Source organism: Haemaphysalis longicornis, unplaced genomic scaffold (assembly GCF_048455015.1).
Source record: "Haemaphysalis longicornis isolate Haplotype H1 unplaced genomic scaffold, Haemaphysalis longicornis Haplotype H1 scaffold_3, whole genome shotgun sequence".
Taxonomy (NCBI): Eukaryota; Metazoa; Arthropoda; class Arachnida; order Ixodida; family Ixodidae; genus Haemaphysalis; species Haemaphysalis longicornis.
In genome coordinates, this window is record NW_027526335.1 from 18,244,686 (window position 1) to 18,268,162 (window position 23,477).

The window sequence follows — 23,477 nt, forward strand, 5'->3', positions numbered from 1 at the left end:
ACTGCATCTCATTCACTCGCCTTGTCCCTCCATACGGCGTTGTCCACACCCCTCCCCCTACACTATAAAAAAAAATAATAGTTACCGGCGCCCGGTTTCGATCCCACGACCCTGTGGGCGGAACGCGAGGTACATGGTGCTCTTCCCACTGCGCCACAAAACCGAGACAGAATCAAATGCTACGAACACGCCTTATATCCTTGACTCATTCAAACTATGTCAAGAAGCTACTGATACAACGCATGATGGGGCAATGATTAACACTTGCAATAAAAGAAAAGAAGCTCCCACTTACAGCAACAATGATGGAGTAAAGGTCGTTGCGACAGCGAAGCCCCAAGCATACCACTTAGAGAGATTGACCAAGATTGGCCAATAAAACATAATAATAATCATAAAACATGATAATCATACGCGTTCCCGACACGTTTCACGCGATTGCAGAATCAATCCAACAGAAACACCAAGTGAACCCCACGGTGCGTCGCATCTACACAGGGTTCCCCTCGCGGGGAGGTGGGCGCAATTTTTTCTTTTCATTTCCGGCCGATATCCCTAAGAAATAATGCATTTTTGTGCGCATAATACCATCACCTTCTTGTTGGAAATTGGATAATACGACTGCGAAAATGGATCTTTACCGACATTTCTAGAAATCTTTTGTTTATCCTTCACAAAACAAGCCACAATCTGCACGTTGAAGACCCTCTGAGGCCGAAGCAGCGCCTGTTTTGTGGCGAAAACATCGCTGCCAGGCGTGGCCACTCCGTCCAATGATGATGACACGTCACGCGATGCACTGCGCCGGCCAGTGAAACGCAACATAACCAAGGAATGTGCGCAATACTCTTGGCAGGCAGCAACTCCCATTCCCCAACTCCTTGCCATGCTCCGTGCTTCCAACGCTGTTCTTTGTTCTCCTTCTGCCTTGTTGCTGCGTTCGGTTGTTGCTGCATTCGGGCTCTGAGGCTATTTTTTGCTCTCCTCTGGCTGCCTTGTTGCTGTGCGCGATGATGCTGCTGGGCTTGTAACAATGTCGAGGAAACACAAGGCCTTCAGTGTAAAAGAAAAGTGTAAATTGGGAGTCGAAGAGAGCCCGAAGAGGAAGCGCGTGGACTTGGCACGCGAGTTTGGTTTGCCAGTGTCAACGCTCAGCACTATTGTCGGTCAGCAAGAGGAACTTCGAAAGAAGCTGAAAATTTTCGGCGGTGGTGTAAAACAAATGCGAGGTGCGAATCATCAGCTATTGGAAGATGTTCTGCTTACATGGTTCGAGGAAGTTGGACCGGCAGGAGTGAACGTCGACATTAAAACTTCACAACTTCACACTCTTCTTGGACATTAAAGACTTCCAAGCGTCCGGCAGCTGGCTTCATCGATTTAAGACGCGACGCGGATTGTAGTACAAAACAGTGTCCGGCAAAGCGAAAAATACCGCAGCTTCTGTTGGCGTTTCAGAAGAAATTAATCCTTAAAAATGAAAATAAGAAAATGCGGCACAAATTGACCAGCTACTTCGATGTTTCTCAATAAAAGTGAGTTGCTGATGGAGTATGCATATTTTTCTCGTTTTTTACAGTTTGTATAATACAATTTTTATATAATACGTTTCATTTTCTGGTTCCCGTGAAAAACGTATCTACGAGATTTCACTGTAGTTGCTACTGAGTCAAAGCAGTCTGTTGAAAAAAAAAAAAAAAAACCAAACTTTCATTTTGTCGTCATAGTCCCTTAAATAAAGCGTGCTCGGATGGGGGTGGTGCAAAGCTCAGCAGACACAGAATTATTTAATTAACGAACCCTTTCACACATTCATGATTCCTTCACATGGGAAGTGCTGGGTGATAATATGTACACAGTGGCTGTCACAAGAACTGTCTATGGTACATTGTTCTGGAAGCAACGACAGTCCCACCCGATAGCCAATGTGGATACTATGGTGGACGGCCACCCCTACGATACTTTACCCTCTTCTCACTTGGCCAATCCCCTGGGATGTTACATGCTGTTCCATTGCAAAGAATGATCATTTTTTGCAACCCGATAATGGCCATTTCCTCGGAAACATGGCACTGGCAGCTGACCCTGTAAAGACAAAAGAAAACCATTGAAGGTGTAGAAGGTGTAGTTGTTTTTCCTCACCTATCCTCACGCACATTCTCAAAACTTGCTCAGGCACTGCAGCATAAGATCTCTGAGCTGCGTTCGAACAGCGTAGTCGCCTTCGCAGAAGACGTGCGTGGAGTGCTCATCCACTTGAATGATCGTGTCTTCATTCGGCTGAACAGGGAGGGAGGGGGCACAACAAGCAAGGCCTTACACTCAGACCAGGCAAACTGAGGTGTTCAATGTGCTCACGATAGTGCGACACTGCTGTGCTTACCAGATGAACAATCATTCCAGACGCAGTGTTTTCCACCTTGACATCAGTGAAGCCGGCCTGCAAAAGAACAAAAGAGAAATGAAGCAGGTTTTGAGGATGGACCTTGTGGTACACATTACTTCAAACACTGTTACCACATTACTCCAAACACTGTCATCTCTGCCCAAAGCAATGGAAATGAAGAATGCTGTTTTGTCGGACGTGTAGCTAACAGTCTCGGAACCGTGTACGAAAATATAAATACATATTTTGAAAGGATGATGTCTTGGACATTATCGATGCTCACTGAAAAAATGGTACATAGAGGAAATATTGTAAAGTTGGCAGCAAGCAACAGGGCATAAACAGCGCAGAAGACAAGATAATGAGGAGAGGAAACACAGGACCAGTGTTGACTGACAAGTGAACACGTCATTCAGACAGACAGACAGACACAAAATAACAAAAGATATTGCACGCACAACCAACAGATAAGTAGAAAAATTAAGCAACATGCTGTTGTCATCAGTGTTGTCCAGAAGAGCTACCTATCACATTCCTCCAGCGCTATCGACAGCTTGCTTACACACTGGTGTCTTTTTTTGGCTCTAAGAATAAGCCACAAAGCCTTTGCACTGCAACTGATAAGAAGTGAAGAAGTTTGGGTGTATCGATGAGCTCAGTGTGTACAGTTACAACACACCCAGCCAGCATGTTCCTTGCAAAAGCAGCATTGTGCACTCAGTTCCATTCTCATGCAGTGAAGTTTATGTGGGACAGATGGGACACTGCCCTAACGTTCATCTGCGTAAGCAGCAATGCTCGTAAAGGGAGCACCATGTTTGCCTTTGTTGCCCGCTGTTTTAAGTGCGGCTGCACCCCTGAATTTTGTCACGCGAGCACTCAGTTCGTGCACAATGATTCTTGCACAAGTGAAATAGCTGAAGCTCTTTCTTTTGGCAAACGCGCGAAACACTGTTTCGATCTGTCCATGACTGTCAGCTCTTTGTACTCGTTCAGTGTGGAAATGAAGCCCCCACTACCACTCATGTGCAATTTATTTTTGGCGATGTTCCGGTGCTCCCAGCCTTACACGTGGCTACATCATGCTAATAAAAACGGCAGCTTTTACTTTTAGAAGGGACGAGAAAAGAAACCACGCACAAGCGTTTTCCTTCCCCCTTTTTCCTTTCTGGTTCCTGTTTGTGTGCGCTAAGTGTGAAAGATGAATCAACTACAACTAGGCTGGTTCACCATAAAGAATAGCAGTCTATAGCCGATAGATTATGACGATGGTGACGCGCAGCACAATGTGCTCGTAATGCAGGGGTGGGACAGCCAGAACAGCTTTTGGAGCAATTTTTGGAGCAGAAAAAACTGCATTTTGGAGCACGAAAACCCATTTTTTTGGAGCAGCTCGCACGGGTAAAAATATTATTTTGGGGCAGCACAGGAGCAGAGTACCATAAAGAAAACTTGTTTTAGAGGGTAAAATATGTCTTGGGTGAAGGCGCAAGTGACGCTTTTAGACCATATTGATAAAACGACACAACGCCTGCACCTCAACCTTCCAGCCGTCTTTGAGCAAAACAGGCCACTCCGGAGAAATTATGCGTCACCACCTTTCAACACAGCCTGATATCTCACAATTGGATCCGCTGTCTCAGCACAGACAGGGAAAGCGACGCCTCCAGCTGCACCTGCAGATAGCCTGTTCCCGCCCGCTCTGTACCCCAAGGCACCCGACCAACGCAGGTCGCAACGGCAGGAACCACCCCCTGACCCCTACAAGGCAATCTTCTAAGAGGAGGGGATATGTTGCTTATACCGTGCGACGTAGCATGCCTTCATTCGCTACCTTGAAAAAAAGAGAGAGAGGTTCTTGAGCCGTGGCGACGGATGATTTCATGCAAGCCGTGCCAAGTGCATCCCCCACCACACCCCCACCTAGACATGCGCGCGCCTCGGGCGAAACAAGACAAAGAACCCCTCAACGCCGCATCATGTGCACAGCTTTGCACTGCCGTCAAGATGGATGGAGAGAAGCCAATGAGGGAAGCGAATGGGGATCACAACAGAGAATGGAACTCACAACTTGATTGAGAGAGTCCTTAGCCAAAAATCTCCAGGAATTTGCCATGTCGCCATTCATAATTTCAGGTCGCCACGGGCCTCTCAAATTTGCCAATTTGGCAAAAAGCAACCCCCAGCAGTAACCCTGGTGGGCAATTCTGCCAAAAAAGGGTGGACCTGCCCTTAAATTTGTGCTTTGGCGCAACGTGGGCGCAATTTGGGTAAATTTTGTCGTTTTGGCATCTTGTAGCAGCAAGTCGCAAATGCAGCACTCTGGCGCAATTGGTGTAGCTGTACCACCCCCGATAATAAAAACCCTGAGCGATGGGGAGAACCTGCATGTCACTTTGGCTCCCAAAAGCATTCGTCCATGCAGTATGACGTATTACACTAAACACGTGTCCACAATGACAGCCCGTATTCTTGGTCACAGTAGTGTTACCCAAGTTCCTAATCTAGCTAATGTTGTTTCAAGAGTGCTATCTGATCCGACATCCATTGCAAGGTGAGAGCAAGAACCCCCACAATGTGCCCCCGTGTGCACACACACAAGCGCACATGTTCAAACCTTCCACTGGGAGCATAAATTCCCTAGGAAACATTGTTTAATTATACCACTATTTTGCAATGGTTTTCCTCTGTGTGTATGCGTGAGTAGAGCGCACAATCTTTGGGATGTCACCCACCTTGTCCAGCTTTCGCGCAAACTCCGTCACATCCAGACTTCCCCAGGTGTAAATTTTGGGGGGTGTCTGGCCGTTCCACTTCTTGTTTCCGCTTACATCCTTCTGCACTGGCTGAGAAGACGAAATAGGAAGAAGTAGTTCTCACAGGTTCCAGCAGCCTTTGAACCCCCAGCCTACAAAATGGCTCAGCCAGCAAGAAGCTACCTTTGTACGGCACGAAGATTCCAATGCATTAAAGTAGTATATAACAAGTGGCCTAAATGATCCTTCTGAGGCAGTTGGTATGACACAAAATCTAGATGCAAGCAAGATGCCCCTCTGCCAGAAGAAAATCTGCTTTGCAGTACTCCTACAGAGGAGAGAGTTTCTCTTGGGCCTCTGTCACTCTGCACCACTGCCACTGATACTCACTTCTAGGAACTAAGCCTTTAACTAGGAACTAAGCCTTTAGGTAGCCTCTGGATGCTGAGCACACTACCAGGCATGCAGTTTACCTTGAGCGTACAGCGGTTGTTGTTGACCTGGAGTATGCCAGTTAGCGTAGCAACACCAAGGCCAGATTTCACCTCCACGGGCACCATGGAAGCAGCCAGCTAAAGAGACGGGCAACAAGTAAGTCTCATATGATTTGCGCTTTCTGGGAGGGAAAAAAAAAGCAAGAGTGCTAATTTTCACATTTTTTTCTTACAGGCTCTCACTTTCACTTCATTTCTGTTCACTTTCACTACACTCATTTTCATTCAATCATTTTCACTTCATTTCCATTCACTTTCACTTCATTCATTTTCAGTTGTTCAATTTCACTTCATTTTCGAGGAAAGCTATGAGAAATGCTAAAAATTAAAATGTACACACACACAGATATGACTGGGCAAAGGGTTGTTTTCCCATCAGGCCTACGAGCCACACTGCAACGGCAAGGAGCTTGCCAAACAATTCAGTTCAACTGTCTGACAGACCGACCGCAAGAACAAGGAAAAAGGACACTCATTACCTCAGCACTCATGTCGATTCTCTGGTACTTCCGCTGCACTGGGATGTTCACAATGCTGCCCCGAGTGTAGGTTTGCACCTCACATTCCTGCACATCAACACAAGACAAAAGTGTCAGCCCCAGCTGACACATGCCATTTCAACCATTCGCACGTCCCAATTCAAGCAGCCATGTGTGAAGGGTCACGTGGTGCCTGTCGTGCTAAAGTATTTTAGTGTTAACTCAAGGTAGCATCTACAAATTATGGTTCAGCGCCCAGTCATGGGCACATTACCAGTAAAAAGTAAGAGTTAGTTACACTTTCCGAGTTTCCAAAAGTAACTTGTTACAGATAAAAGTAATACCGTCACTTTCCCATTACTGTATAAAATTAAGAATCGATCCCAAACCAAATGACAGAGAGAAACGTACGAAGGCATGCAAGTAGTTAAAATTGTGCGTGGTAACATTACGCACAACATGGACGAGATAATAAACCAAGCTTAACTAGTGGAGCCACACCAGTAACTAAACAGGTGGTAGGAAATGCTCTCAAGAGCATGAAAAGAGGAAAAGCTGCAGGTGGCAACAGCATAACCGTGGATCTCTTGAAGGAGGGAGGAGATATAGTACTGGAAAAGCTTGCTGCACCATTTTCGGAATGCTTAAGGACTCAAAAAGTGCCAATAGCCTGAAAAAAAAAAAAGCCAACATTATCCTGATTCATAAAAAGGAAGACATCAAGGACCTTAAGAATTACAGACCCATCAGCCTACTCAGTTGTTTACCAGCTGTTTACCAAAGTTATAGTTAGCCACATAGGTGACAGCCTGGGTTCCCAACAACCCAGAGAGCAGGCAGGGTTTAAGGGTACTCAACCATGGATCCCATCATAGCCGTGAATCAAGTAATGAAAAAAATCAGCAAAGTACACTAAACCCCTTTACACAGTATTTATAGACTATGAGAAACGTTTGACTCGGTGCCCGATAGCGTTAAAAGACCAGGGAATAGAAGAGACCTACATAACCTTCTAGACGACATATGTAAGGGATGTACGGGCAGGATAACACTTTACACACAAAGTGATTTATTTCCGAGATGAAGGAGTAAAACAGGGGTACCATCTTGCCAAAACTATTCAAAACATGTCTGGAAGGGGCATTTAGTAAGCTTGACTGGGGAAACATAGGATTAAAACGAAGAATACTTGAGCCATTTGAGGTTTGCAGATGACATACCTAGTCTTGCTGAGTGAGACTGCAGAACACATGCAAAAAATGCTTGAGGGACTACAATCAGAAGGCATGGCTGTTGGGCTAAAAATAAATATGAATTAAAGGTAATGAAGAATAAGCATGCCAAAAATGTCCTCTTCAGCTTAGGGAACGAAATGCTAGAAGAAGTAAAAGAATATAACTATCTCGAACACATGTTAGTGCTAACCCCAACTACGAGAGAGAAATCTGGTGCAGAATGGGAATGGGCTGGGGAGAATTCGGAAAGCACTTCCAAATAATGAACAGTAAGCTACCTCTGTCATGCAAAAAAAAATATACAACCAGTGCGTACTGCCGGTGATGACATACGGGACTGAAACTTGGCGCCTTACAAAATAACTAGGAAGCAAACTTAGGTCGGCTCAACGAACCATGGAACGAATAATGTTAGGAATAACACTCAGGGACAGGAAATGAGCAACCTGGATCAGAGACCATATTAGAGTGGAAGATATCATAGTTCAAATAAAGAAAAAGAAATGGACTTGGGCTGGCCATGTAGTGAGACGAACCAAGAACCGGTGGACAATCAGGGTAACAGAGTGGATACCAAGAGGTGTGTCCAGAAGAAGGGGAAGGCCAATAACACGATGGAGGGATGAAATAGAGAAATTCGGTGGCCAACAGTGGACTCGAGCGGCGCATGACAGGAGTGGTTGGAGGTCAATGGGAGAGGCCTTCACCCTGCAGTTGGCCTGAGTAGGCTGATGATGATGACGATGATGAAAACCCTGGACGAAGGGAACATAATAGGGGGCACACTCAACTACAACACCAACAATCGTGTACTCTTCATTTTGTTGCCTCAACTACGATGATGCACCCTCAGTGTCATTATGAGTGCCTCATTCTCAGAGGGCCCCACTGGGGTGGTCTTACTTCACAAAGGTACGCCAGCTTCCCCCGCGGCAGAGGTCTAATTGCCAGTTTCTTTTTTTCTCATTTCCATTTGACCCAAGACGAAGGAAAAGTTTAAAGAAATCACATTAAAGACTGACCTCCGACCACGGATTTCTGCAGGGAATATAGTCCTCTTACGTACCTCCCCTCTAAAACTGCGAGGGGAGCCATGTTTTGGAAGGGCAAAAGGTGAAGAGGATATGGAAAAGAAGGAAGTCCAAAAAAAGTGGAAAGGGCAAACTGTACGTTGGCTTTAATGAGTGTTACTGTTGGTTAATTTTTTTTATAGAAAAAAGGAAGTAACAGTAATGGTATTTTCTGCTAGTTACTGAACAAAAATGCAAGTGTCCCTCAACAAGTTCCTCTAAAGGTAACTAGTTATAGATACAAGTTACTGAAAAAGGTAACTGGCTACTGGTAACGCATTACCAGTAACTAGTTAATGCCCAGAACTGGTCAGCACACCTTGGAAACCAAATTAAACCAATTCAGCTCAGTTTTGTTATGGGGTATGCGTAAACTGGGAGTGCTAATCAATCTCTAGAGACCATGCTGCTAATGTCGGGCATGGTACTTTCGTAAACTGCGTGTGCTAACCAACTAAATTCCTGCATGTGGTGTCTCTTTGAAAGCCCGAAACGCACCGTTTCAATGACCAAGTCAGTCCGGTGCGGTTGCAAGAGGGGAGGGAGCGTGTACTGCAGGGGAAGAACCAGGTTGGTGGGTTTCAGATCACGGATCAGCTTGTTGGCTTGCACAAAGCTCAGGCTGGTGTCTATGGGGAAGCAAAGGGCCTGCACCGGAAGAAAAGAAAGAACAACAGCGGGGCATGCAGTTAGGCTGGAACGTAACAAAACATCGTACGCCAACTTACTCTCTATATGTTGAACACAAAAAGCATCAACAGCGAAATTAATGCAAAATAAATCTTTCAGAGGAACTTCCCAACTAATATATGAACTCTGCAGGCCTACGGCTACTGTCAAAGTATGTGCGGCCGGCTTCCTTGTAATGCACAATGGCAGAGCGGCATCTTTCCAGAACGAGCTGATTTTTCTACAGGAGGAGGAAAGGCTTTGGGCTCATCATGTGATCCTGGAGCTGAACCTATTCGGTCTCCGAAAAGCAGGTATTATTTCTCATCACATGGCTTCACCCACCCCATGCACAGAAAGGATTTCTGGATCCCCCAATGATATCTGCGCGTGTCTTGCACTTGACCCAAGAAAACGCCACATGTGCTACCATCACGTCTTGAATAAAAACAAAGTAGCAGCAAGCTAGAATGGCACCACAATTACCTATGCATTGTACCCCGATTATGTGACAACCTGCTTCTTACAACGGATCACCACGATAAAAAATTTTCTTTAAAACTTGCAATAAATATTTTGTTGTTGAATGGTAAATGCACATTCTGTTGTTTCGCTCATTCATGGATGGAAATACTTTCGTACATTGACTAGTGCAATTCATTATGGCAGGGTTTCACTGTGCAATTTGACTGCGCTCCTTGCTACGCACGATGACTAGAATCCCGCTTACAGTTCCTTAGGCTGATCCCATATTTGCTAATGTAGCTTCCCTGAACTTCCTGATGCAGCTTCCATCACAAGTCATAAGCAGGGACTCTTGACCCTGCTGGCCTCAAGAAACCCTTGAAGCTGCCAAAAAGCTGTTGAAATGATTGCTGAAAAAGTACTTTACTTAGCTTTTAGTCACTCAGTAACGTACCATACAATTTTTTGGCTTTAAAATGCACTGTAAAACTAGTTCAGCAAGCTGATATTTTAAATAATTCCATATTTATTTAAACACTGGGGCGTAATTTCTGCAATCCCCATTATCGAGACCCTGACTACCTTATGTACCCAATCTCATAGAAATTGATTGGGTGGTTTCTTGCAGTAACTTCTTGAACCTCACAATACTGTGCTTCCTATGAAAATGGCAGTTGCACAGAGCCAAAGCTTCTCCCTTAATGAAAAAATAAAATGCTGCATAAAAATCTGAAAAAAAAAAAAAAAAGAGGCACTTAAATGAGGCATGAGACAACAGCAAAGAAACCTAGGAAACTTAAACTAAGTCATGCTACAGCAGAACAGGCAAGCGACGAAAACAGCGTGGAGCCTACCTTCATAGCCATTGGTTGAAATGGAGCGATTGCCTCTGCCAGGTTAAAGTCCGGCTCTGCACACATATGCATACACACACGCGAAAAAGAAGCCTTTAGAACATTAAAGGTCCCGCAACCTTTTTTTACTTCGAATGCAGCTAGAAAGCACACCTGTAAATATGACGACATTGTTTGGCGAAGGTCCCCAGAGTTCCATAAAGTGGACCACATCACCGAAGCGAAGAGACGGATGCCCAGCAAATACTATGCACGGAGTGTGGAAATCAGCAGCAAATCCCTCAGCTGAAAACAAAGCGAAGGCATACGAGAAGTAATAAGGCGATTGGGCACCATGGAACTTTCTAGAACAAGCACTGTGACTTCATATTAAAGTTCATTCAAGTAAAACTTCTACTGATTGAAATGACAAGGAGTGTAACAACGGTCTGTAATCTCATCAACTACACACACTACACACTTTTTTCCATATTTGCTGATATCATGCAACGAAACAGCTATGCATAGCTTGTTTATCAAAGTTTTACAGTTCTAAGTGCCTACACAACCTGACTATCTATAACGTTGTGACTATCTATAACGTTGTGCTGTCCTCTAGACGTTTTGTAAGTAAAGTAAGAGGTCGTGCGGCATATTCACATCGTTTAACCATTATCTCACGTCCCGTGCGGCACCAAGGTTGACGCACACAGAAAGGCAGGTAACGATGGTGTAGGCGGGCCAGTTGTTTTGTCGTATGCGCCGAGAGTGTGACCAGCACATGGCTCCTGCGGCCGCGATGGTTCGCTTGGTAAGTTTTAGTTTTCCTGCAATACCACGCCACGGTCTCACTTGCCTCTGGCCACCATTTACGTCACACAAAACGTCATAAAATGGCCCGAGGAATGAAATGCGTTTCTCAATTGGTAATTTCTCGACAATTAAGGCATCTTTTGCTGCCGAATAAATGCTGAGAGGGCTTCGGGTCAGTTGAGCTTTTGTCTGAGCCCAGCTTGCTATTTGCCTTCAGGGTCCGTTAATCCAGACAACAGCATTAAACAGACAAAAAAGGGGTGCACTGAACCGCCATACAGGTACCTTTGATGCTGGAGAAGGGCTTTAACCGGCCACCACGTACCAGCTGAGCATGAGGAAAGGGCTCTTCGGGTATGTACACCTTAGCCTGTTTGGCTGAGGAAAGCCTGCATGCAGCAAAGGCACAATTACACATTCAGATGAACAAACACCTTGTTCTTCCACTAAGTGCTACAATTCTGTGGTCTATTGATCAGAAAGCCCATCACATGGTTAGATCAATAGGCGCAACTGCCAAATATCAACACACCTATTTTGCAAGTAATTGCAGAATCCCTAAATGCTTTGACAACTCTACTATGAACCACTGCTAGTACAAAACATGCGAAGCATGACATGATTATTGACTCTTTGTAGTGGCTGAATGTGATGCAACTTTCTTTTGTGCCGGCACATTCGAATGAGTTGGCCGCTTTCTGCAAACTGCCCGCTCCCCATTGAAATGCATGCATTAACAAAAGTGTCAATCCAGAACGAGCTCTGATAAGTGATTATACCACAGCATGACATAAAAATTAGTAGGTGAGAAAACTAGCCGCAAAGAACCCGAAGTATCAACACCACTTGAATCCCCTTTTAGAGTACCAAGGAATGAGGACAAATTTTGGCAAACTTCCCCTAAACCCTGCAGTAGAAGTACGCGTAACATGGCTTGCATGACCTGCTGGGCGAAGTGTCCCCATTGTGCACGTGAGAAATCCAACGGCGCTGGCACCCACTCACCACTCGGCGAGAATGGATGAGTAGGCGAGTGAGTTCTCGGCCACCGGTGACAAGAAGTACATGGGCACGTTGACCTGCCCCGTGGTCTCAAGGTGGCCGGAGAGGCACTCGAACAGGTCGTAGGTCACGCCCGACGGGTAGCACGGGATGAGCACGTTGCCTCCCATCTTCACCGTCATGGCTGCACACAACCAGAGGTCCCCAACGAGAGCGCACTCACGCAATGCCAGTGCACAGTCCGAAACAGCACTGCTGCTCTGCTTGCACATAGAGGTATGGAGCATTTGCTTTGCAAGTGGTTTGCTGGAGGCAGGAATAGGTTTCGAACTCCCTAAATTGATGGAGCATCTCTCACCTCCTTCAACAAAATGCCTGAAATACACTGCAAAATGTTGTTTCACAAAAATTTCCCACACGCGACCCTTTAGATTTTCAATACATACAAATAAGATTAAGCTATCCCAGGCAACGTAGACAGCGTGTTTGTTGTTGCAGGCTCACCCACGGTGATGCAGAACTCTCCAAGCATGGTGTCTGGGTTGGCCAGCGGCGTCTGCGTCAGGCTGGTCAAGATCAGCGCGTCAGCATTGCGCAGGGGGCTGTGCTCAATGGGCTTGGGGTGCGTGGTCAGCGTCGAAGACCCCGACATGTACACTATCTGCGACAAGTAAGAGCAGCGCGGCAGACCAGCCGTGTGAGTCCCAAACGCTGAAGTGCTAGAGCAAGGCTTGGTGTTTTTAAACTCGCTAGAATTGTTTTCAGCTACCTTGAGAAAAATGGGTGAAAGACCCCCCATGGTATTTACTTATTACTTCGTGTCACTCAAGTGCAAGAAGTAAATTAAGACGATAACATCCTTTAACGTTTAGGATTTCAGGTACCAAGCAGCCTTTCCTTTAGTAAGGGCAACTAGTGGGTGAATACGGCAAACAAATTTATCAAGAAATCCCTAGAAAAGATACATACAAAACCTAAGCTGTGATAAAGCATAAGAAATAAATTCGAAGGATGGGCGAATAGTCAATGTGAGGTTCGAAGCAAATAGCGATTTGGTTGTTTAGTTCGGAATCAAGTAGTTCAAATACCAGTACACAAAGAAAAATGAGCAAATTGTGACTCGAGTAAGAATTAGAACTACCACAGGCACAGCATTTGGGGAAACTATTAACAGTTGAGTATTTACTCAGAAATTACATGCACAGCTTTTCTTTGGTGTATTCACAAGTTTCATGAAGAAATACTAGTTGCTCCACATGCTTCAGGAGAAGCTATTCCCACCAGCTGCTGACAACATTTCCTGCTGTCGAGAGTGCCCTCTCACTCCTTGCCTACGCGGCAGGAATTGAAAGGCACTTTCGTGGCACCTTGGCTAGCGCTGGCAAAGCCGGCTGCCATAGTTCATCCCCCACTCCAGAGGGTTTTCAGACCTTGGAAGCACAGGGTCGCCCAAGGAGTCTGTCACTTGTCTGTCGCAGCTGATGCAGTGAGCTGCCATGTTTACTAGACTCTAATTTACTAAATTCTAAGCACATACTGAAAAAATGTAAATACAGAAGTGATGGGTCCACTAAGACTAGAAGATTTATATTCAAGCGCAACTAGCAGTCGCCAAAATATAAAAGTGACACGAATTTGGCTCCAGAGTTTCTATAAGCTACATAGAAGCTTTAGCCACTAGTATCCGCAGCTACAGCTAACCAAACACCAAGTTACAGGCCGCCATTCTGAACAATGTTCCGCTAATCCCGTATCGAATTGGCAGTACAAGTGCACCAGCTTGGTGGCGCTATGTTGGCAGTGGCGTCATTTCAATGCCACCTTTGAGCGGAAAGTGAGATGGTGGCCGAGGGCTTGTAGAACCTCTAGGCAAGGCAGCAACCTGGCACTGATGATAGAAATGTCCCCGTTGGCAGGGTCACGCGACAAGCCTGGGATGACACCTTAGAAGGCTTGACCGAAACTTGGTTTCTGATTGCCTATTCGGGAGCACCGAATAATTTGAAAATATCGAATATCTGCATTTGAATCGAAGCGAATAATTAATAGAGAGCTGTTCGACTGAATATTCGACAAGCCAAATATTCACCAATCCCCAGCAATAACCATGAATTCATTTCAAGCACTTTTCTTTTTCCCCATATTCAGATCTACAAAACACTTTTTATCACTGCATTTCTGCAAAATCAAGAGCGTGCAATAAAACTGAGGCACTGCTCTGAGGCAGCCTACCCAGCCTTCTGCACAGCCTAGGAGAATTACGGGAAAGAGCAAGGCAAATAAACATCCCACAGCAAAAAAAAGTGCACACGTAACAGTGTTCGAAACTTCTCCTCCCACCTTTTCATGGTCAGCTGTGACCATCCAGTTGCAGCTGCCCAAGCAGTAGCCAGAGCTGACCGCAGATACTTGAACCATGCCGAACACATCCTGCAGCCAGACAAGCACAAACACTCAACAGCCTTCACATCCACACTTAAACGATACGACACAGGGTCACGAGTACAAGTGCTACAAAGCAAATGGCCTATTTGAGCAGCAAAAGCATCGCTGTCAGTACCACATCACTTTTGAAGGCACACTTAAATGTTGAAACAAGTTGACCTAATGGCAGGTTACAGTTCTATGAATACAAATACAGTAGACTCTCGATAAACGGAACTTCAAGGGACCGAAAAAATTAGTTTCGTTTAACAGGAGTTCCGTTTACTGAGATATATGTGTGAAAGTGCACATTTTTGTGCGTACACACTCTTAATACCATTTCATGGAGCTCTAAGCATTATGAGGTGAATGTACTGACAGCTTAGCTGATATTGGCTAATAATAGTGACTGTAGCTGATAGTAGCTGATAGTGTAGCATTCACAAGGTTGATTTGGCAACAATGGGTCGCTGTGCACTACAAAATGCATCATTTTTGTTTGAGTCCTTGCAACTGCACCTTCACGGAGGCTAGAGGCCTCAACTTCACGAGTGCTTACGCGCCACCGAATTTAGAAGATGGCAACGTGGTAATGAAGTGCGAATAGCACCACGATGGCAAGAACTAGGCGGCAGGAGCTGACCCCTGCAACCTCGGCGTCTTGAATCGAGACTGAACGACTGGAACAAGAACTGCGATGTCGCATTCGTTGCGCCAAAACGGCTGACCCCTAACAAGACGAGGCTTACAAGTCTAATGAGGCTAAAAAACATAGAGAAAAAAAAAATTAAACAAAACATCCGGAATTGCGAAAAGCCGATTCTCATGCCAGTGGGTTTTACAAAGAGTTCCATTTGTGGTTCCGCTTACACGGTGACGCGGAAATTTTAGTTCTGATTACCGAGTTTTTTTACGTTATCTGAATACAAAACCAACCAACTTACAGGCTACTGTTCTGTTTAAGCGGCAATTCCGTTTAAGCGATTTCTGTTTATCGAGATTCGACTGTATACCACTTGTGGCAACAGCGGTCGCTATTAACGCAGACAAGGCCAACAGTGTGATAATAGATATATCTGCACCACGCGCTTTCTCATACTACGAGTGGGGGCATCAGAAATCATGAATGGTGAAACAGGATTGATGAAGCTTGTCTCAGCGTTTTCCCTAAATAGTGATCAAGGCAAGAACATGTGCACCACGTCTCGTGATTATGCCAGATTTTTTGCCTCTAGCTTCATCACTAAAAAAACTGACAATAGAACCCATCAGTCACTCAAGCCATCTTTGAGGGATTTACGAAAGCTAACCTATTGATGAAACTCACGGTCAAGACAGATGTGGCCTTCATGCCCACAGTTAAGCTTGCAAGACTAAACTTACGGCAGAGCTCTTGGGATGACTTCAACATGGCTGGAAAAAGCAGGATGAAATTTTGAATGGCCTTAAGCAAGTTCATCGTCAGTCTATTGTGAAGAGATGCACTCCACTCCTGGGGTGTGCATTTAAAAGTACATTCCAGATTATTGCTCCGTTTTGACTACAACAACAAAATCCTGCATATAAGCTATACTGTACTGAAAAATTTCTCATTTTTTGGTGGTTCCAAAGCAGGACTAAGTGTGACACCAGGCACTGGCACAGCCAATGCGACTGTATTGGCATGCATCAACATGCAAATGTCCTTCCTGCTTCATATACAGCAGCTGCCACTCAAATTTCCCTAGTGCACATAGCACTTATTTTATCTACTACAACTAGGATACACCTTCCAGGATACACTGCTTGTTGGTGGATAAAAGTGTCGACTTTGAGCAGGAGTACTGCTTTCAAAATGGCTATTTGGAGCTGACAGGCATAAATCTATGCAGTCTACCTCTTATTGCTTAGAGAAAAATCTTGCCTTGCGGCACTCTTGCGGTGTGCTTTTATATGTATGTGACAAGCACATGCAGTTTTTGTGATAGCTTTTATTATTAGAGAAGTCAAGAAACCAGATTTTTGTTGTTCCACTTCTGCTTACGACACCTGGATATGTTTTTTGTTCATTTTGGCACAATATGAGATAAGATAGCATTACTATGGATAAGTTGGCTAAGGTGGATAACATGGCACAAGGTGGATAAGATGACATTAATAAGATGTATAAGATGGCTTGGCGATTAGTAGGGCCAACAGGACCATGCCTGAAAAATACGTCAGGCTTAAATGGAATGGCTGGTACAGGCCAGGCTGTGGAGATTTGCCCGCACTTGTTCAGGCAGGCTACACATGAATAATTCATATTGCTTTCCTGGGGCTTTTTAATGTGTGGCAACGGTTGTATGGCTGCGAGTTTTTTCTCCTTCGTGTTTTATGCGTGGCCGCAGCCAGTGCAGCTATCGCAGTGTCGCAACAAGCAACATCATGGGCAGCATGGTGCTGAGGTTGACGTACCACTTTCTCCGCAAATCCAACCACCTTGACCTTGGAAAGGCTGCTGTTGATATCCTGCATGTTGTACAGCTGACGCCACGACCGTGGCTTTCCAAAATCAAGTGATGGCAGCTGCGCAAACCTGGCAAAGAAGAAGCGAGCAATCACTTCACTATTCAGCTTACCCTCTAAATACAACCGAAATATTCAGAAAACAACTCATTTTAAAGCGGCAAAAAGAAGCCTGGGCTCACTTGAATGCTTGCTGCTTCCATTTTGTTGCCGTTCTTGGCTTCGGAGTTCTCTCGATGTATGTGACAAGCTCTTCCATGAATTGCCTTTGAGAACAAGCACAGAAGAGAAATACGGACAATGAAACACGGCTGTGATTCTTTTCTTACATGCACATTTATGTTTTCGACCACAACTTTTGAGCCAAAAACAAAAATTGAAAGAAATACAGTAGAAAAGATTCCAAAATACGACTTTGTGAAGACATCACAAAAACATGCGGTGGCGTGGGAACTTGAGAACTCCAAATCGCTCAGTACGGCAAGACTCGTGTCTGTATGCTGACTTGGACAAGCCAATGGTTGCACCCAACTTCTTGCTGTGTGTCAAGCCCCTATGATTGACGAATTGTTCACCTGAGGTTTTAGGTGCCAAAGCAATACCTGGGCGGCGAGTGGAGGGTGTGGGGACCGCATGTGTCCTTAAGCCTTGCTTTGCTTCATCGTTAGAATGAGACGCAGCAGCCACTTTGATGGCGAGGGTGCACTGCATGATCGCCCTGCAAGCTGGTGTGATGTATGCCTCCTCTACCCTGGCGACCCTTCCCTTCCAGACAAACTGACAAGTGCAGTGGAACGCATCTCTTGGAGGCTTTCTGGTCCCCCAAGAAACTTTGTTCTTCAACCACGAGATTAGGAGGGTCCGGTCTAATAGTAGATAGGCTAAGTTGGTTGCCGCAGACAGCATAGCAAGCTTGTAGGGACTTCATCTCATGCCCAAGCTTGAGACAGCCACTCCAGTCTCCATTGTACATATTCACTGACTGAGCCCCAAAGTGTGGTTTGGTGACATCGCCTTGAAGCACACTCTTGGCACCTTTTAATGACTCAAACCCCCAGCGGTGTCCTCATGATGGCGCAACGTGGATTACGGCTTTGGTTCTCAAGTTCTGGCTTCTTAGCTATGTAAAACAGTCTCTATATAGCCACACACCACAAAAACTACAAATTAGATTAGACCACCTTGAGATCATTACTGTGTGTTAAATCTTGATACGCAGGCATTTTCTTCTCCACCAGGAAAACAGCCGCCCCTGTAGGGATTGAATCCGCATACTTGTGTGCAGCAGCACATCATCTTGGCCAGTGAGCCACCATGGCAGGCCACGACTGACAGAATCAAAGCGTTACTCTCAAAACGACCCCATCTTGCCAAAAATATGTGCAAGCTTCATACTGGTATGTAGTACTGGCACAAGCATTCACATATTTCTTTATCCATTCATGTGGTGCCTTTACTATTTTTAAGCTAAGCTTTGGCTTATGCACCCAGATACTTGTGAGGTTTTGTTGCACCTTATTTAGCATCATTTTGACATACCAAAAAATTAATTTCTATTTGAGAGTGTGAGTGGTACTGCTGGCCAACAAAAAGCCTGTGTCAGAAAGCCCCTCTCCTTACCTTCCAATAAGAAGAGTTGGTTCAGTCATATAGACGGTCCCCTTGAATCCAGTTCGTTCCGTCACATAGGGCAAAGCCAGCATCGACTGGTAGTTGGAGATGAGTATGACGTCCACGTCAGCAAAATCAACGAGACCCGTCTGTGACAAGAGGGGACACAAAAATAAGAATGACCCACACGGCAGGATATGAGCACAGAAAAATTATATGCACATACCAACTTAGTCATTCGATTGATTTTATAGCCCATTCAAATTTTGGCCATGCATAAGGAACACTGAGAAGAACTTCTTGCTGGGTTAGTTAGTGAACAGTTGCCATGATTCAAAGTGCAACGAGAAAATTCGGACGGTAAATACAGGGTAGACAAGACAGGTGCTACTTGTCAGTCCTTTTTGTCTTGTCTGTCTCGTGCCTGTCTTGTCTACCCTGTATTCACTGTCTGTGTTTTTTCATTGTGCTTCAAATCATGGCAAAAGGAATACTACACAAAAATTTAGTCTTAGTTTAGCCTTAGACAGAGTCAATAAAATGAATTATGTGAGGGGTTGCAGTTGTTTCTATTATTTATTGCCCGTTATTCATAAGGAAACGTTCTTGACCAAAGTTAACAAAAGTGAGCTGCCTACTGTAGAATCCTGAGCCCTTGTTCAACAGTTTGCCCACCTGGCCATTTACTTCAAAAATCTGTTCCAAGGAATATCCCATATAAATCACTGTGCACCCCACAAAAGCTGATGACAGCCGGGGGTATCTCCAACATCTTCCACCAAGGAAAGACAGCACTAGGTGAGTGGAGGTAATGGGCAAAAAAGACACTACGGAGATAATTTATTACCAGCGAAAGACGGGAGGAGTGAGTGAGAGACTTGACAGCAGTAACTAGCGCTACTACATTGGAAAGCTACATTGGCAAAGCCATAAAGGTAAAAATACCACACAGAACTTCACTGCCCTCTGTTGAAAGGTGATGAAGTTGCCATAGCAAATTTTTGGTGGGGTGGTTAAAAAATCCCCCAGCAGGGAAATTTTTTAATCCCTCTTGGGACTTACCAATGCAGACAAACAATTTGGCAGGCCGTAAATTAACTTCCATCAAGAGATGTGAGTTGCGTCGAAATAGAGCGAATCATGCCTACCTCAGGAAGGCAAAACTCTGGAGCACTGTCCACAAACACACGTCCATTGGCCTCCTTGAACTCCTGCGTGAATCACATCCAACTGTGAGGCGAGTTCACCAAATGGAAGAAAGCTTGAAAAGATGATTGGTTTACCCCTTCCAGCTGCGCGTCGCCAGCCTCTCTTGGTGACCACAGGGGCAAGTTGGACAGCCGTGTACTGGAACAGCGAGAGGAAAGCATGGGTGACAAAACAAAATATTCAAAGCACAGAAACAAGAGCCAGCTGTTTTTTTGTTCTTTGTAGCAATTAAAACTTACATAATAATAATACCCAACAGTAAGGAAGCACAATAAGCTTTATCTACAGACCATTAGAAAGTTTTCGTTTGACCACCAATGAAAATTTTTCCCTCCGTAAACAATGACTGGGCAATGTGGCCCATCAGATGCAATTTTATGCGACAGAATGCTTTGCCACATGACGCACATTATAAGCAGGGGCGGATTATCCATGGTTCAAAGGGCTCAAATGAACCATGCCTCTCAGGCTCAGGGCCTACCCCAAGGGCTGGAAACAAAATCGCAGACTTCGTGGTTTGGTTCGAAAAAGTTTCCGCTCCCTGCTGGCTTCCCCTGATTGAAACAGAGATTATCTATTTCAGTACTGAATGCTTCAGAAAGGCTTGTCGTTGCACAATGTGCATAATTCTGAAGTCAGGCCACAGTACTTCAGTCTGAAGAGGAAACATTGCACTCCCCCAAACCATGCGCCATGTAGAGCGACAGAGCTGATCCACTTGACAGCACACAGAGAGCAGCTGGACTGGGATTTGTTGAAGGGTTAATGTTTAGGATCTCATCAACAAATTCTCCCAGCAAAAAAAAAAAGAGAGAGAGAGAGAGAGAGAGAGAGAGAGAGAGAGAGAGAGAGAGAGAGAGAGAGAGAGAGAGAGAGAGAGAGAGAGAGAGAGAGAGAGAGAGAGAGAGAGAGAGAGAGAGAGAGAGAGAGAGAGACACGAAAACACTTGTAGACGCATACATACACTTCCTTCTTTTCTTAAATGATGAATAAAAGCAGAAAACATGGTAATACGCATACACACACCATTTCAAGGTTGAGTGTCTGCGAAACGTATGACCTAGTTTCTACGCTGTGCTGAAGTAGAAAATTTTTGAAAAAATGTAAATTTATTCCGCAAACGAATAGCAGAAAAGGCATGTGCAATATGAATGTGTTTCTTGCTCTTATAAAAGTGGATATAGCCTGCAAAAATGTAAACGTATTACCTGTTTAGAAGTGAACGATCTCTGCATAAATGAAAAGATGTCTGATTGTTTATTCGAGTGTTAGTAAAAGCATTTTTGTGAATGTTCGGTATGGACCCCGTTTTCTATAGGCACCACCTTTTCTAAAAGATTTAGCTCCCCACATAATGAACATATTTTAATAATAAACCGTTTAAATTATTCATTGTGCCCAGTCAGCATATACAATATACATAACATCGCTGCTTGTATGAAAACGGTGCCTTAGGAGAGCTTAAATTTCTGTTATGGGTGAAATCACAAAATATCCATATTATTGGTAGTATATTTACTTTGTGCGAACAGTCACTGGAAAAGGCCCAAATGTCTACATCAGCAGTGCTCACACGCAGCCAACCAAAGCGTGCAGTGCTGAATTAGTCAAGCAGATAGTGTTTCGTTGTTGGTTCTGATATAGAACACTGGACTTCAGTTATACTAGGTTAACTGGGTTTATTATAACATTAGAAGAGATAGCAAATACAAGCAAGTATATGGCTGAAGCACAGAAGAGAAAGCGATGGCTGACAGGGCACGGACACAAGTCGATTCCATCGTCTGCTCAAGGTTCCCCCGCGCTGCGCCAAAGGGAGGTAGGGAGGAATCAAACTCATGGGGCGTCGTGTTCGGGGCTGTTCCCGCCAGCGGCGCTCATACACCGTGGGTTGGGCCCCGCCGGCTACACATTCGGTTTGACTGCGCAGCGCCATCTGTTAGTTCCTTACATAACATCTTTCCTGCTTTGAAAGAGCTGTCTCCTTTATCCGACGATGAAGTCTTGCAAGCTCTTGGGGAGCATCCTGGTTCTTGGTTGAACCGGAGTGCCACCCTGGTCAGATGGTCGTCCGTTTGAGCTATTGGATCCGTTGACTTGTGTAGGCAAGCAGCTGGGTGATTCTCGGCTTGTTGAAGCTTCGTTGTTCGACGTGCTCGCAGGCAGGTCAGGTGCGGTGTATCCCGGCTGGCTCTCATCGGAAGGCTTGGGTGTACCTCTAATGAAGACGCGATTTCTCCGCAGGATGCTGTCACCAACGTTAACCTTGTACAATCTGTCGTCCACCTTTCAGCCACAGTTGCTTTCTCCCACGTTTTGCCTTTCTATGGTTGAACTGTCACACTTTCTCCTTCCTTCAGGATTGGCAGATCCTTACCTTGTTTGTCATAATGAAAAATAACTGTCTTAACTGTGTTAAAGATTGAGACGAATTAAAGAAACACACACAACATTTAGACTGCACTTCAAATTGTCATATGTACTTTTTCCTTTCGTTTTAACTTCTCCACAGTGAACCCTTCTTTCAGAGTGAACCAACTAGCCCAACAAATCTTAATGCTGTCTATGCTTTTTCGTCTCCTGATACAGTTCAATTAAGATGACAATCTCTCCACGTTCTCTGCGAGGAAGAAGACGCCCAGGCGCTGTCCGTAAACACCGGGGAGATTTTTTGAGTAAATATGGTATGGTATTCTTGTAGCGAATTGACTTGACGAGAGCGTAAGGTGAGAGGTGCCCGCCCCCCCACCCCCCCTTTCCCTTTTGGTTTCTTTGAACCGGGCCCTTAGGTTAATCCGGCCTGGTTGTGCTCGCTTATAATGAAAATTCGCTTATTACGAACGCAGACGACATTACCGTCCCCGCATGCATTAGAGAACACAGAAGGAAAGGAAACGGCAAGAACTCACGATACCTTAGCACAAGGGGTAGAGGAAGAAATCCGAGTACGGACGTCGCGTCCAGACCGCAGTCGAACATGATGAGCGTGTTCTTGAACTTTAGCACACTGCATGGCTTGTTCGGATTGCTGCTCAAACAGAACTGAAAAGGGTCGGCAGCGTACAGTGCACTCTTTGGTCACGAGAAAGAATGCGCAAATTCCCTGCATGCACACAAACACATGCTCGCGCGCAAACGCTCTCGCGCACACAGAAAGCCGGGCCAGGATGAGGCGCACTTACCAGCTTCATCGTAACTGCCGTATGCGTAGTTGATTAAAGAATAACGGGATCACGTAATTAGGTACACAGGGTTAATCCAAGCTTTTTCTGCAAAGCTATGAAGCATTTCGAGATGTTTTCAGTGTCCTGGGGCGGTATTCTCGTAACTGTCCCTTTTAAAAACGTCCCTTTTGCGTCCCTTTCATCGTGACGTACTTCCGGTAAAGCAGTGGGCTCTGGCAGTAGGTTTGGCGCGCTTGCGTTACGTCACTTCCTGTTGTTTGCTTTTAGCCAATCATGACTCGCCAAAAGGGACACTTCTGAAAGGGACGCAAAAGGGACAAAACTCGAGAATACCGCCCCTGATGCTTTTCGCCGCACCG

General features: G+C 45.1%; 1 protein-coding gene across 2 annotated transcripts; it reads right to left on the bottom strand.

The window, feature by feature from the left end:
- Positions 1-1,688: 1,688 nt before the first annotated feature.
- Positions 1,689-23,262, bottom strand: Ints9 (integrator complex subunit 9). 2 transcript variants are annotated; one of them, XM_077702459.1, is made up of 20 exons: positions 23,116-23,262; positions 22,848-22,975; positions 20,008-20,071; positions 19,873-19,935; positions 18,734-18,873; positions 17,296-17,379; positions 17,063-17,183; positions 14,543-14,632; positions 12,707-12,863; positions 12,206-12,386; positions 11,486-11,589; positions 10,562-10,693; positions 10,409-10,464; positions 8,919-9,068; positions 6,116-6,202; positions 5,616-5,714; positions 5,122-5,232; positions 2,384-2,440; positions 2,157-2,280; positions 1,689-2,085 (listed from the first exon to the last, which is right to left on the bottom strand). In XM_077702459.1, exons 1-19 carry the CDS (start codon positions 23,122-23,124, stop codon positions 2,161-2,163), a joined length of 1,953 nt encoding a protein of 650 aa, XP_077558585.1. In that variant the 5' UTR covers positions 23,125-23,262; the 3' UTR covers positions 1,689-2,085; positions 2,157-2,160. The 2 variants fall into 2 exon arrangements, with proteins under 2 accessions (XP_077558585.1, XP_077558586.1); XM_077702460.1 differs by having other exon boundaries at positions 2,143-2,280.
- Between the last annotated feature and the right edge of the window lie 215 nt (positions 23,263-23,477).